Source organism: Trachypithecus francoisi, unplaced genomic scaffold (genome assembly GCF_009764315.1).
Source record: "Trachypithecus francoisi isolate TF-2019V2 unplaced genomic scaffold, Tfra_2.0 Lachesis_group8, whole genome shotgun sequence".
Classification (NCBI taxonomy): Eukaryota; Metazoa; Chordata; class Mammalia; order Primates; family Cercopithecidae; genus Trachypithecus; species Trachypithecus francoisi.
Window position 1 is genome coordinate 47,053,107 of NW_022681473.1, and position 16,021 is coordinate 47,069,127.

Sequence of the window (16,021 nt, forward strand, 5' to 3'; positions counted from 1 at the left end):
CTCAGGAAAACAGAAGGGCAGGGTGGGGCAGGCAATGGGAGTGGAATAGCTATTCCAGACAGAAGGGTAGCATTTATAAAACCCCATGGTCTTATAGGGCTTGTGTGTCTGAGGAATGGTGAGAAGATCAAGGTGGCAAAGACAAATGATTTCTAAGACCTTTTCCACTGGCAAAAATAAATGAAGTTTTTATTAAGTTTGTACCTTGGTCTGTAAATAAAGTTGTGCATCTTTTTTCTGCTGTTGTAGAATAACTAAATATGTAGCTTAAGCATTTTTAAAACTTTTAGTCTGTTTCTAAAGTACAGTATTTCTCCAAAACTTAGAACATCAATCTGAAGACTCAAAAAAAATTAAAGTTCAGAAATTTTGAATAAATTTTACTTTTTAGAAATAAGGCAATTTACTTAACTCGTACAAATCTTGCCTTGATGTACAACCTTAAATTAAAACTCTCATCCAACTGAATTTAATTTTCTCTTCTTTATTGTCTTAAGATTGTCTCTTCAACTTTTAGTGTTTCTTTTTTTTTTTTTTTTTTTTTTTTAAATTTTCAGGTATGGAAACTGTTCCTTGGTTTCCAAAGAAGATTTCTGACCTGGACCGTTGTGCCAACAGAGTTCTGATGTATGGATCTGAACTAGATGCAGACCATCCTGTAAGTATTTTCTTTTTTTTTTTAAGACCAAGTCTTGCTCTGTTGCCCAGCTGGAGTGCGGTGGCACGATCTAGGCTTACTGCAACCTCTACCTCTCGGGTTCGAGTGATTCTCCTACCTCAGCCTCCCAAGTACTGGGATTACAGGTGCCCACCACCACACCAGCTAATTTTTGTATTTTTAGTAGAGACGGGGTTTCACCATGTTGGCCAGGCTGGTCTCAAACTCCCAACCTCAGGTGTTCCACCCGCCTCGGTCTCCCAAAGTGCTGGGATAACAGACGTAAGCTAGCACCCTGTAAGTATTTTTAATAAATATATTTATAAAAACAATTCAAAGCAAACTAAAAATTAAGGGCAACGTTTTTAGAGAAAGTGTTTTTTTCTAGACTAAATGAGATATTGTTTTAATCAAGATTTCAACAAGTGTTAGTAGACCTCTATATTGGTGGAATTGAGACTAACTGCCTGAAAAACGTAGAGCTTCATTTGTTTCAAAATATCTGTCCCATGCCCAGCATTCCTATTATTAAGAGCTATTCAAAAGGTTATACTAAAATGAAGATAGCGTCTGCAGTTTTTATTTAAATAGGCATGGGTTATTGGACAGGGAAATAAGTAAAAGCGGGCCAGAGAAAGACTTGCCACCCACACTGCCCAGCATGATTGGTTTATTAGGCAGTTGATGAACTAGGAAGTTGTTTCCTGAGAAAATTGTACAGTACAGGCAAGAGTTGGAGAATTAGTAAATCTAGAGCATTTCTGGGAGGGGAGGAGAGAAGAGAGTGCGACTGTGAAGTTGAACAGACGAGGGCTTTAATGTAGCTTCTCTCACGTGTTAGCTGTGTGAACGTGACCTTTGTATACTACCTTAGACAGCCACCAGATGATGTATCCAATTATTTTATAATCTTATTGAGTAACGATTGCAATTAATTGCAGTACTTGCCAGAAGGGAGCATGTAGTCTAGTTGAAAAGCTAAAGCACACATATATAAACAAACACACATAAGATAAATATAAAAAGCACACTAGGTGAAAATTTTGCTTCATGTAAAAATTGCCTCAAAATGTACATAAGAGAGCAAACACTTCTAGCTGAAGAGATCAGAGAAAGGCAACATTTCAACTGGGCCTTAAAAGATTTCAGCAGATAAGAGATGGAAAGGAAGAACAATTCAGGAGGGAACAGTATGAACAAAGGTTCAGAGGCAAGAAAATCTGGGGCATGTTTATGGAAAGGTGAGTACATCAGTTTTACTGATCTACCAAGTCCTGCTGATTTTCACCTCCTAGGTATTTCTTAAATGTGTTCCTTATTCATCCCTATGACCACATCCCTTAACTGGTCTTCCTTCCTCTAGCCTTGTCATCTTCAAACACCTCCTCCTTATCCTCATTAGAATGATCTAAAACCTCAATATGACTATTATTCATCTTCTTTCTTAAAAATCACCAATGGCTCCTAGATACATACCTAAAAGAATTGAAAATATATGTCCATACAAAAACATATACACAAATGATTGTAGCAGCATTATTCATAATAGCAAAAAAGTGGAAACAACCCAAATGTCCATTTACTGATAAACAGATGAAGTATGGTATATTTATATAAGCAAATATCATTGGCCGTAAAAAGAGATGGAACACTGGTATGTGCTGCAACATAGATGAACCTTGAAAATATTATGGTAAATGAAAGAAGCTAGTCACAAAAGGTCCCATATTGTATGATTCCATTTATATGAAATGTCCAGAACAGAAAAATACATAGAAACAGACAGTGGATTACTGGTTGCCAGGAGCTGGGGAGGGTTGGGGTGGAGAGCATGGTGTTTTTTTGGGGGGGACAAAATCTTTCTGAAATTAGATGGTGGGGATGGTTGTTTAACTCTGTGGATATCTAAAAACCACTGAATGGTTATTTTATGGTATGTGAATTATACCTCAATAAAGTTGTTATTCAAAAAACACCAGTGGGTTCCCAATACCCACGGCTAAACTCCAAGCTCCTTAATGGACCTTTAATTTGCAGACCCCAACTAGTTTCAACATGCTCCGCCTTGCTCTCCAAGTTTGAGCAACATGAGGTTGCTTGTCTTTTCTTAGGCACAACATGCTGGGTTTGTTTGTTTGTTTGTTTGTTTGTTTGTTTTAATCACTGTGCTATTTCCCCTCCTCTTTTGTGTCTTAGCTTGAGAGTAATCACTGGGAATCCTTCCCTGAACCACACAGTCATTTTAAGTGTGCATGCCGTTCTGTACGTATCTGTGCAATATGATGAGACACTTATTGTATCATTTTACAATAACAGGTTCATGTAAACTCCTTTAAGCCCCGGACTGCTTTGTTCATATTTGTTTTTCCAGATTTTAGCACAAATCATAGTAAATCTGTGCTCCCTCATAGATCTGTGTTAAAGAGATGAGTCTCATTCTCTCTTTTCAGGTGTCCTCTTCTTTCCCATTGTTTACATTTTTGGCTATTTTCTCCTGGGCTTTGATTTTTGATTTCTTATTTTGTCTTTTTTTTTTTTTTTTTTTTTTTTTTTTATGATAGAGTCTCCCTCTATTGCCCAGGCTGGGGTGCAGTGGCACCACCATATCTCACTGCAGCCTAGAATTCCTGGGCTGAGCCATCCTCCTGTCTCAGCTTCCCAAGGAGCTGGGACAACAGGCATGCACCACCACACCTGGCTAGTTACAATTGTTATTTAATTTTTTTTTGTACAGGCAGCGTCTTGCTTTGTTGCCCAGGCTGGTCTCAAACTCCTGGGCTCAAGTGATTCGCCCTCGTAGGTCTACCAAAGTGTTGAGATTACCGGTGTGAGCCACCACACTCAGCCATTTTGTCTACAAAAATTTTTTTTCATGAGTATAAATTCTAATGTTACTATTTTGTCTGCTGTTTAAATCATCATTGTTTTTGCAAATGGCAAATATATTTGCATTTTGTGATAAAATCTAAGACTAGATTCAGTTAAGTCACTATTTCAAATATTAATTACTTTTTATTATTAATTACTATTACGGATAAATATAACTGAAGATATAGTCAAATGATTAAGGAAAAAAACCCTCACCCTTGGAAAAGAGCCATGTATTTAACTGGGATGGTGGTTTCCTTATTCTTTAAACTGTTTTATCTTTGTAGCCACTACACTATCTTTGTACCCATTATATCTTTTATCTTTGTAGCTACTGGAGTATAAAGCTGCCATGTAACATTGACTTTAAAATAAAAATGATCATAAATCTCTAAATAATGCTTGCTTATAGTAGCAATTATGTAGCCCTTTAATGTAATAGCTCTAGCAATAATGAAATGTTTCCCAAATATCATTTGTCAAGTTTTCTTAGTATGGATATTTAAAAACATATCTTTAATTATCAGGGCTTCAAAGACAATGTCTACCGTAAACGTCGAAAGTATTTTGCAGACTTGGCTATGAACTATAAATAGTAAGTATATTTTTTAAAATGTAGCCAACTTTGAGATAATAAAATAAGTGAATAGAATAAATTGTGTTCATTTGATAAGTAGAAAGTGAAATAAGTGCCATTCTTTATTAAATGCTAATTCAAAACAACTCCTTCCTTTTATCTCATTAGTGGAGACCCCATTCCGAAGGTTGAATTCACTGAAGAAGAGATTAAGACCTGGGGAACCGTATTCCAAGAGCTCAACAAACTCTACCCAACCCATGCTTGCAGAGAATATCTCAAAAATTTGCCTTTGCTTTCTAAATATTGTGGATATCGGGAGGATAATATCCCACAATTGGAAGATGTTTCAAACTTTTTAAAAGGTAATAAGCTAATTAATTTTTTGTAAGGGGGTTGCTGAACTCTGTTTTGATCATGACAGCATTTTTTTTTTTTTTTTTTTGAGACAGAGTCTCTCTTTCTGTTGCCCAGGCTGGAGTACAGTGATGCTATCTTGGCTCACTGCAGCCTTTGCCTCCTGGGTTCAAGCGATTCTTCTGCCATGGCCTCCCAAAGTGCTGGGACTACAGGCACCTGCCATCACAGCCGGTTAATTTTTGTATTTTCAGTAGGGATGGGGTTTCGCCATGTTGGCCAGGTTGGTCTTGAACTTCTGACCTCAAGTGATCCACCCACCTCAGCCTCCCAAAGTGCTGGAATAACAGGCGTGAGCCACCGTGCCCGACAATGACAGCATTTTTAATAGAGGAATAAAACGTAGTGATATGGGAGGTCAGAATTTTCCCGTACTCTGTCCTGGTGTATTGGATCCAGGATTGGGCACCGCATTGAAGGATAATCATAACCTGCAGCCAAGGTAGAGGAAGGTGAGCAGGATTATAAGGAGATTTGAAATTGTATCACAAAGCAAAATTTGAAGAATTCTTAGGGTGTTTAACCTAGAGATTTAGGGGCTGTTATAGCTTTATTTAGATAGTTGGAAGGATCTTTATAACAGAGGGATCACTGTGCGACTCTAAAGTAAAGGACTGTTGGATAGAAACTTCAAGCTTTTGGCCCAGAATAGAGAATATCTTGTTAAAGAGTGATTTGAAAATAGAACAGGCTTATGAGATGGTTAGTTCCTCATCCGTGGGGATGTTTGTGCAAAAGCTCCACACCCATTTGCCAGGGATTTGGTAGAGGAGATTCAAACATCTTGGGGAAGGTTAAAGACCTTTTCCACATTAAGATTTTATAATTTTAGCAAGAAAAAAGATGGTGCTAGTAGAGACATAAACAAAGGGTAAGGATAATTTTGTTCCTTTTAGTTCTTTATATTTGTTTGGTCCAGGCCTCTTTACTGTTTTTCTAGCTAGTATAGGAAGTAAAAGGAGCAGTGATCTATCTCCAAGGGTTTACAGTATTTAAGAAGTATAAATTTTCCCTTTTATCTCAGTAGATAATCTCAGCAGATTACCATAGTGGAGAAAACAAAGAAGTTATGCTGTGACTGAAAAGAGTTTAGTTTCTTTCCATCATGGTCTGAAATTGCTGTCTTTGAGTTTCTTACATAGACTTTAAAAATCTACATATCTATTTAACTCCTTAACAGTATTCAACAACTATACACAAAACTAGAAGAAATATACAAGAAAGAGCAATACAGTTTCTACAAGGGAAGAAATTATGTAATTGGTTTCTATAAAAACTAACTTTTGAAAAATAGTGATTAAGGATGATAGAGAACCAATGCATATAACATTGATAGACTTATAAAGATGGACAAATATACACTACAGACATTGTAACATCAAATTTGCATGAGATTTGGAGGAAATGTTTTGTTATGCACGCAAAACTGAAAGCTGTTCTCTTAGGGTCTGGAGCCTGGGCTGGCTGCAGAATGTGTTGCTGAAAATGCTTCAAGGTCAAATATCAAAGAGAAATCAAAACTAACAGAAAGTTCAAGCAAAAGTTGGAAGGGAATACCTGCACTATCAAAAATGGTAGACACTAGACATATTTGGTTTTTTAAAATTTAAATAACTAAAATAAATTTAAATCAAGAGGTTGGTTCCTCAGTCACACTAACCACATTTCAAATGCTCAGTGGCTACATGCAGCTAGTAGTTGCCTTACTGGACAACACAGATATGGAGCATTTCTATCACTATGGAACTTTTTACTGGACAGTGCAGTCTGCCCATCAGAATGGGAGCATCCAAACACAACACAGCTGGATGGAACTGGAATACCAGAGTTGTGAGGGTTTGAAATGAAGGCCAAGATTAGGGCTTACAGGGGTCTCCCGAGCCACTGAATCCTAGTGGCAGGCCTCTTTTGCAGTATGCATGCAGTCTTGGCTGTTAGGAGATGGAAGAGCACTATCCCGTTTAGATAAAAGAAAGGGACTACTTTACAAGAGATGATACTGGCTAAAAATGGCACAGCTTCAAAAATGGCTCTGATTTAAATGAATATATCTTGTTAGTGAGTTTTAACAAAAAGAAGATATCTAGGAGATAGTATAAACCCTTTAGGGAGACAGCAAGGTGTTGTATGGCATGAGGAGATCTGAGTTGTCATTCTACCTTTATCAACTAATGTGTGGACTTCGGCACATTATTGAGTCTCTGAGCCTCCATTTCATAGTTGTCACAATAAGAAGAAACATCCTTAACTCATGTTGTAAACATGAAAGGAGATGTGATATGTAAAAGGTCTAACTCATTGCCTGGCCGTAGCAAGTGCTTAATAGTAATTAGTTGCCCTTAATATGCATATGATAAATTTTAGTTTCCATGTCCTCCATCAAAGTGTTACTTGGTGCCACCAGCAGAACTAAAATGCTGCAGTCAGGGGTCTATTCTGGTAAAGATTTTCTCTGTTTTCTCCTTTGCTTTGCAGAGCGTACAGGTTTTTCCATCCGTCCTGTGGCTGGTTACTTATCACCAAGAGATTTCTTATCAGGTTTAGCCTTTCGAGTTTTTCACTGCACTCAATATGTGAGACACAGTTCAGATCCCTTCTATACCCCAGAGCCGTAAGTACTTCTATTTCAGCCATGAATTCATCAAATAGTTATTTATAATAATGGCATCTGCCTTATGATTTTTTTTTTTTCCTTTGGTTTGTGAGGATTAAATAAATTAGCATATGTGAAGCATTTAGAATGGCGCCTGGCATGAAATACATGCTCCATGCTCTATTATGTGTTAGCTATTATTATTATTAATTGACAACCTATTAGGTGCTAGCTGCTATTCTAAGCATAGGGAATGTAACACTGAAAAAAATGAGAAAAAAATTTCTGCCTGCATAGAGCTTGTATTCCAGTGGGGGATATAGATAATAAACAAACAAGTAAATGTATGCAAATGTTGCATCGGGTGGTGATGAGTCCCGTGGAGAAAAATAAAGCTGAGAAAGGGGGATGGAGGAGGGTGTAGGTGGGTGGGAGTGTGTGTGTGTGTGTGTGTGTGTGTGTGTGTTGCTGTTTTGAAAAGGGTGATCAGGGAAGGCCTTGCTGAGAAGGTGATATTTGAGCAGAGATCTGATTTGGGTGTGTATGTGGCAGGGTTGGGAGGTGGGAGTGGCGTGTGGATGTCCATAGATATCTGATATGCACTTATATGTGTGTCTGTGAGTGGCCAAGGTTTTGAACCAAAATTGTTTCTTTATTTGATTAGTGTCCTTTGTGATCCATCACCAAAGTCATATCACCCGATCATTAGAATAAAATATTGGATTGCGATTTGATTGAATGGTTGATTATGCACTTATGTTAAGCACTGCAGCGTGACAAACTTGTACCTCTGTTTCAGAGATACCTGCCATGAACTCTTAGGTCATGTCCCGCTTTTGGCTGAACCTAGTTTTGCCCAGTTCTCCCAAGAAATTGGCTTGGCTTCTCTTGGCGCTTCAGAGGAGACTGTTCAAAAACTGGCAACGGTATAAATCTGGAATTAACTATATAGATCATTTATTTTCACCTGGGGTAGGGTGTATGAGTATCTGTGTAGTTTAAAAGTACATATTCAGAATGACCATTAGAAAATTTGTCTTTGCTTGGAGGTTGCAGTGAGCCGAGATTGCGCCACTGCACTCCAGCCTGGGGGACAGAGTGAGACTCTGTCTCAAAAAAAAAAAAAAAAAGAAGAAGAAAAGAGAGGAAAGGATAAAGAAGAGAAGAGAAAAGAAAAGAAAGGAAAATAAAATTTGTTTTTGTTCATAATCTTTAATTCAAATAACATTAAAGAAGGATGTAAAATTTTAAGGTTTATCAAAAGGAGACATGAGCTTTAAAAAAGGTAGAGAAAAACAAGATTACAATAATATGTTATCTATCTTTTATTTTCCAATAAAAAAGATAGGTTTCCTTAAAATTATGCTAAAACGTTTTTGAGTACTAGATACAAGACACTGTGCTGGAAATACAAAGATGAGTAAGGCCTGGTTTCTACCTTTAAGGAGCTTATATACTGTTTGAGGAGACAATTATGTCAAATGAGATAGCCTGTAGCCAAGTTCAGCTTGCTCTGGGAGCATAGAGAACCTGGGGAAGTTTTCCTGGGAGAAGGACATCTGGATTAGCTGATGGAAAATGAGTGATGTGCTGAGCAAGGAAGGAAATGCATCTCAGGATAACGGCACACAAGGAAAGACAAGGAGGTGCTTAATGTGTCTGGGGAAACAGCGAGAAGCTGGAGCAGAGTGTCCAAGCATGGGGGAGGCAGTGTGAAATAGGAAAGTGCTTCCAAAGCTGTGGATTGGGGACCCTTGGGGTCCCTGAGACTCTTTTATGGGGTCCTTGAAGTCAAAATCATGCCTAGATGAGAGATCCATTCAAAGCACACAGTGGATTTTAATGTAACAGGCAGTTCATTGACATAATTCAGATCCCGCATTGCAGTTGAACTTTAAAAATCTCTACCCACTTGTTGAGTCTTCATGCAGGGTAAAAGAAGAATATCCACAACTATCCAAAAAAGATTATTAAAATATTCAACCCTTTTCTAACTAGATAACTGCATGAAGCTGATATAACTCATGTACTCAAACAGTATATCCCAAAAGGTTAAATACAGAAGCAGACACGAGACTCCATCTGTACTCTGGCCAGACATTAAAAAGATTTATAACATTGTAAAACAATGCTACTTTTCTTACTTTTTTGTTTTGTATAATATAGTTATTTTTATTAAAACATTATTTATGTTACCATAAAATAAGTTTATTAAATTTTAAAATTAATTAGCAAGCATTTTCCCCTCAGTTTTAATTTTTAATATGTCTAATATAGATAGTGATAATCTACACATACACGCACAAAAAAGGCTTTGGGGTCCTCTAATTTTTAATAGTATGTAAAAGTCATCAGAACAGAAGCTTGAGAAGTACTGGTTTAGGATGAGGCCAGATTGTAGAAAGACTTGTGAACTAGACTGGGATTTTGGACTTTATTCTAGGGTATTTGGGTCAGTGACTAAGAACTGTAATTTGTTTTAAGTTGAATTCTTCAGTGTGTGAGAATAATATTGATTTTTTTTGCAGTGCTACTTTTTTACTGTGGAGTTTGGTCTGTGTAAACAAGATGGACAGCTAAGAGTCTTTGGTGCTGGCTTACTTTCTTCTATCAGTGAACTCAAAGTAAGAGTTGCAAATCTTTGTATATAACGATATTCACCTAATACAATTGATAAAACCTGAAATAGTTTTTGGTTTTGAACAAGAGCTTACTATGGAAAATACTTGGGGGTGTCACTAATCATTACCTGAATGTATTTTTCTCTATTTCCCAATTATATATTTATTGTATAATATAATCCAAATGTGTGTATGTATATACACACACACACACACATATATATAAATCAGAATTTTATAAGGGCATCTATGGGGAACAGCAAGCTACTTCTTTTGCTGGAGTATACTGTGGGTTGAATAGCGCTGTGGAAAATAAGTTTGGAATTGTAGGTTGGGCCATTGCATTAGTAATACACACACACATGAAATACTTTGATGTACTTCTGATATATATGAAATGGTATATATATAATATATTTTAAATAAGAAGTATTTTAAAGTCTTTGCTTACAAAGTCTTGCTGTTTCCTCACCATTTCTGATATACTAGCAATAACTTCTATAATTTCTAGGGAATTCTTTGAGATTTATTATTCATTCAATGAATAAATAAACTCATGTTTGTTGAGTAATGAATGTGTGTGAAACACCATCCAAGGTACTATCTTGCTTTCAGGGAGCACTTGATGGTGGGTATATGAGTCATATACAGGAATAACTAGTGCTGGGTAGAAAGTAGGTGACGTAATACGGAACAAGTAAGTAAAGATCCTTGGGTGACTTTTACACAAAGAAGAGAGGAAGAACAAAGCCATGGAGAGGATCATGGGGGCATTTACAGGGAAGAGCAAGCCATTTCTTTTGCTGGAGTGCACTGTGGGTTGAATAGAGCTATAGAAAATAAGTTTGGTGGGGTTGTTTGTTTTTTTCTTGTATATTTGTTTGAGTTCTTTGTAGATTCTGGATATTAGCCATTTGTCAGATGAGTAGATTGCAAAAATTTTCTCCCATTCTGTAGGTTGCCTGTTCACTCTGATGGTAGTTTCTTTTGCTGTGCAGAAGCTCTTTAGTTTAATGAGATCCCATTTGTCAATTTTGGCTTTTGCTGCCGTTGCTTTTGGTGTTTTAGACATGAAGTCCTTGCCCATGCCTATGTCCTGAATGGTACTACCTAGGTTTTCTTCTAGGGTTTTTATGGTATTAGGTCTAACACTGAAGTCTCTAATCCATCTCGAATTAATTTTCGTATAAGGAGTAAGGAAAGGATCCAGTTTTAGCTTTCTACTTATGGCTAGCCAATTTTCCCAGCACCATTTATTAAATAGGGAATCCTTTCCCCATTTCTTGTTTCTCTCAGGTTTGTCAAAGATCAGATGGCTGTAGATGTGTGGTATTATTTCTGAGGACTCTGTTCTGTTCCATTGGTCTATATCTCTGTTTTGGTACCAGTACCATGCTGTTTTGGTTACTGTAGCCTTGTAGTATAGTTTGAAGTCAGGTAGCGTGATGCCTCCAGCTTTGTCCTTTTGAGTTAGGATTGTCTTGGCAATGCGGGCTCTTTTTTGGTTCCATATGAACTTTAAAGCAGTTTTTTCCAATTCTGTGAAGAAACTCATTGGTAGCTTGATGGGGATGGCGTTGAATCTATAAATCACCTTGGGCAGTATGGCCATTTTCACGATATTGATTCTTCCTATCCATGAGCATGGTATGTTCTTCCATTTGTTTGTGCCCTCTTTTATTTCACTGAGCAGTGGTTTGTAGTTCTCTTTGAAGAGGTCCTTTACATCCCTTGTAAGTTGGATTCCTAGGTATTTTATTCTCTTTGAAGCAATTGTGAATGGAAGTTCATTCATGATTTGGCTCTCTGTTTGTCTGTTACTGGTGTATAGGAATGCTTGTGATTTTTGCACATTAATTTTGTATCCTGAGACTTTGCTGAAGTTGCTTATCAGCTTAAGGAGATTTTGGGCTGAGACAATGGGGTTTTCTAAATATACAATCATGTCATCTGCAAACAGGGACAATTTGACTTCTTCTTTTCCTAACTGAATACCCTTTATTTCTTTCTCTTGCCTGATTGCCCTAGCCAGAACATATGAACAGACATTTCTCAAAAGAAGACATTCATACAGCCAACAGACACATGAAAAAATGCTCATCACTCGCCATCAGAGAAATGCAAATCAAAACCACAATGAGATACCGTCTCATACCAGTTAGAATGGCAATCATTAAAAAGTCAGGAAACAACAGGTGTTAGAGAGGATGTGGAGAAATAGGAATACTTTTACACTGTTGGTGGGATTGTAAACTAGTTCAACCATTATGGAAAACAGTATGGCAATTCCTCAAGGATCTAGAACTAAATGTACCATATGACCTAGCCATCCCACTACTGGGTATATACCCAAAGGATTATAAATCATGCTGCTATATAGACACATGCACACGTATGTTTATTGTGGCACTATTCACAATAGCAAAGACTTGGAATCAACCCAAATGTCCATCTGTGACAGACTGGATTAAGAAAATGTGGCACATATACACCATGGAATACTATGCAGCCATAAAAAAGGATGAGTTTGTGTCCTTTGTAGGGACATGGATGCAGCTGGAAACCATCATTCTTAGCAAACTATCACAAGAACAGAAAACCAAACACCGCGTGTTCTCACTCATAGGTGGGAACTGAACAATGAGATCACTTGGACTCAGGAAGGGGAACATCACACACTGGGGCCTATCATGGGGAGGGGGAAGGGGGGAGGGATTGCACTGGGAGTTATACCTGATATAAATGATGAATTGATGGGTGCTGACGAGTTGATGGGTGCAGCACACCAACATGGCACAAGTATACATATGTAACAAATGTGCACATTATGCACATGTACCCTAGAACTTAAAGTATAATTAAAAAAAAAAAGAGAAAAAAAAGAAAATAAGTTTGGAATTGTAGATTGGGGCCATTGCATTAGTAATATGTTTAGAGGTGTGTCAGTATGAAAATAGATATTATTCTTTGATTCACTGACTCTTTGCCTTCTAGCATGCACTTTCTGGACATGCCAAGGTAAAGCCCTTTGATCCCAAGATTACCTGCAAACAGGAATGTCTAATCACAACTTTTCAGGATGTCTACTTTGTATCTGAAAGCTTTGAAGATGCAAAGGAGAAGATGAGGTACAGTATATCTTCTTCATGCCTTCATTTTCTTCAGCAAGAGATCAGCCCCATGATGGTAACAAATCACAGAAGTAAGCAGCTAGATAATTTGAAGCCCACAAGGAGCCTTCTGTCTGTAACACATTTTCCTTTCATAACAAGTATCTAGAGTATGTTGTGTATAAGGATTTTGCATAGTTGCAAATATGTATCAGATACATTGAGAAACTGTTTTCTTTCCAGTTCTTCAAATCACAAAGTTTAGTAGTTGAATAGGGAAAATAAATAATATGCAGATTACTATATAACAGCATGGAAAGTGACAAGAGCTTTGGAGAGATACAGATGAAACATTGTTCTGCATTTTATTCAAGAGCAATTCATTTCAGGTGGACGAACAGGGTACTCTTGATGTTATTTGAGAAAGGACTTGAAGGATAGATAATATTTAGATATATTAAGTTTTAGGCTGAGAGATAGCAAGAAAAAAGGTCAGGATGTTGAGAAATATAGGAGATATGTACAACGTAATCAAAGCTACGCTTTATTAATCAGCTAAGTGTGTGGTTAAGAAAGGAGGATATTGGAGGCAGAGAAACTTTTTAGAAGATTCTTGGAACACTTCAGGTGAAAACAAATGCCTGAACTAAGACAGAAGTAGTAGGAAAGGAAAAGACTTTCGAAATAGAATCAATGAGACAACATTGAGTGGAAGTGGTCATGAGATCACATTGTGATGATGGGGATCCATAGGGGTTGAAGTCATAGTTCTCGTCTTTCAGAGAAACCATTAGTTGGGGAGTTAGGCCATTCGCGAAACCAAGTAATAATACTAGCAGGGATTCCTCTAGCATAAATGGCAACTTCATGCATATTAGAAAAGGGAGTCCCCTCTGTGTAGACCAGGTGGATTACCAGTTGGATTTCAGCTGCTACTCATGTATAGTTGTCCTCAGCTGCATATTTATCCCTAGGAGTCCTGGGCATGATTGTTCTTGGGGGTGCCAAATGAGAGGTTCAAACAGTAGTTTGATAAAGGAGGCAGAACTTTAATGCTTGAAAAAAGGGCAGAATTTAGGTCATTTGAAAGGAGCCTAGAGGGAAACATTCTAAGCAGAAAAAATCTACATGTGCAGGAGGTAGGACCATTCCTAGTCTATTTTGGGGTACGTGAGTATGTGTGTGTCTGTATGTGTTATATGTTATATAAACACACAGGTTACATGTGTGGGTAGGTATAGTTATATAAGGCATGGCTGAGGGATCTGTTACTATGCGGTCAAGTGTTGTAATGAAACAGTTTTATGTCTACTGATAAAACTTCAGTAATTGGTCTCCTTACTCTTGTCAAGAGATGTATACAGTAATAAATGATTAATAAATCCATGTATGGGATCTTTCCCTAGTAATACCAGGGTTTTACAACTACTTTAGAAAATAGCTATAAAATAGTTATAACTACTTTAGGTTTCTCACTTGTGTGGGATTCCAGGGGGCCTCTGCAAATGCAGTGTAGAGAAGTAGGTCAGATTTGTTGCATCCATATCTAACAGAAATTTGTCTTTTGCCTAGTATGTGAAATAGATTCTGTTGTTTGGTTTTCATCATTCACTCCCTAGAAATTGATTGTCTCCTATTTGTTTTCTTAAATAGAGAATTTACCAAAACAATTAAGCGTCCATTTGGAGTGAAGTATAATCCATATACACGGAGTATTCAGATCCTGAAAGACACCAAGAGCATAACCAGTGTCATGAATGAGCTGCAGCATGATCTTGATGTTGTCAGTGATGCCCTTGCTAAGGTCAGCAGGAAGCCAAGTATCTAACAGTAGCCAGTCATCCGGGAACATTTGAGCATCAACTCGGAGGCCTCTGGGTCATCTCTTGCTTTTCTTGAAAACCTGATCCTGGAGGGACAGCATCTTCTGGCCAAACAATATTATGGAATCCCACTCCTTAATGAATCGCTAGTCTTTGAAAAACCTGGATGTTCTATTTACCACTTATTTTTGTTGTTGTTTAGTTTTATTTTATTTTTTATTTTTTTGGGAACAGCTTTAATGAGACAATTTATATACCATACAAGCCACTGACCACCCATTTTTAATAGAGAAGTTGTTTGACCCAATAAATAGATCTAATCTCAGCCTAACTCTATTTTCCCCAATCATCCTTGAGTAAAATGACCCTTTATGATCGCTTAGAATACCTTGAGGAGTATTATGGTGCTGACTCATATTGTTACCTGAGATTCCCTTATTTCTAAAGTATCTGTTACTTATTGCTGAATTTGTGCCAAGCTCAATCACATTCACACTAAAATTTAACAGGAGACCCAGCTGTCTTTGTTGCCAGCATGAGCAAAAGTACAGAGGCCTTTGCACGTGGAGGATACCTAGTAAAGAGCAAGTAGTCTAGTTTCAAGTGTAGTATCTTGTAGGGAAATGGGAGTAACTAAGCCTGGAAAGGTTGAATGGGGCGTAATCATTAAGACTAGGCAAAGAATTTGAGACTTTATTTTTTAGGCATTAGGGAGCTCCTTCCCAAGTGACTGTCTTCCTTGAAACTTTGTTTTCTTTCAATGATATCACATGATACTGGTTTTATTCTAGACTATCTATCCTACTCATGGGTCCAAGGGAAACTTAGTGGAGATGCAACTTGCATGAGGCTGTACTCAGACATGTGGTCCTAGGTATTATAATGGGATCGTCCCCAGATTAACAGGAAGCATTGTTATCAAAGGCAAAGTTCAAACTGAGATAGGTAAGAGAAGCACAAAGCAAAAGATAGAAAAACAGTGCTGAGTACTTTATTTCTAAGGTATAAGGTGAGGCCATAAACAGAAAGGCATGCAATGAGAGTAGAGGCTGCAGAAAAGGGGAGGAAATAGAACGGCAGAAGGTCAAGAAGAGTGGTTTAGGACTGAGACTGTAAGTAATGCAATGATTGAAAGGAATGGTTTTTATGCAGAGTCAGCTGTGTAGCACAGGGAGTAAGCAGTCCTGTTATAAATGGGTGAAGCTGAACTCCAAAATACAAGCCTATGTCTCTTTAATTGGCCCCTTTCCTCCCTCTAGTCACTAAATGAAGATGTTCTTCAAGTTTCTGTCTTTGCACTTCTTCTACTCTTTTTGCCATCACTTCATGGGGAATGTCACCCAGATACATGACT

At 37.6% G+C, this 16,021-nt stretch overlaps 1 protein-coding gene across 3 annotated transcripts in view; it reads left to right on the forward strand.

Moving 5' to 3' along the window:
- Positions 1-15,721, forward strand: part of TPH1 (tryptophan hydroxylase 1) — a 30,476-nt gene extending 14,755 nt beyond the window's left edge. For all 3 annotated transcript variants that reach the window (XM_033208192.1, XM_033208191.1, XM_033208193.1), the window contains 8 exons: positions 558-658; positions 4,054-4,121; positions 4,272-4,468; positions 6,996-7,131; positions 7,913-8,039; positions 9,642-9,737; positions 12,729-12,862; positions 14,498-15,721. In XM_033208192.1, coding sequence (XP_033064083.1) covers positions 558-658; positions 4,054-4,121; positions 4,272-4,468; positions 6,996-7,131; positions 7,913-8,039; positions 9,642-9,737; positions 12,729-12,862; positions 14,498-14,672 — 1,034 coding nt within the window. In that variant the 3' untranslated portion in view covers positions 14,673-15,721. The remainder of the gene's footprint in view (positions 1-557; positions 659-4,053; positions 4,122-4,271; positions 4,469-6,995; positions 7,132-7,912; positions 8,040-9,641; positions 9,738-12,728; positions 12,863-14,497) is intronic.
- Positions 15,722-16,021: the final 300 nt, after the last annotated feature.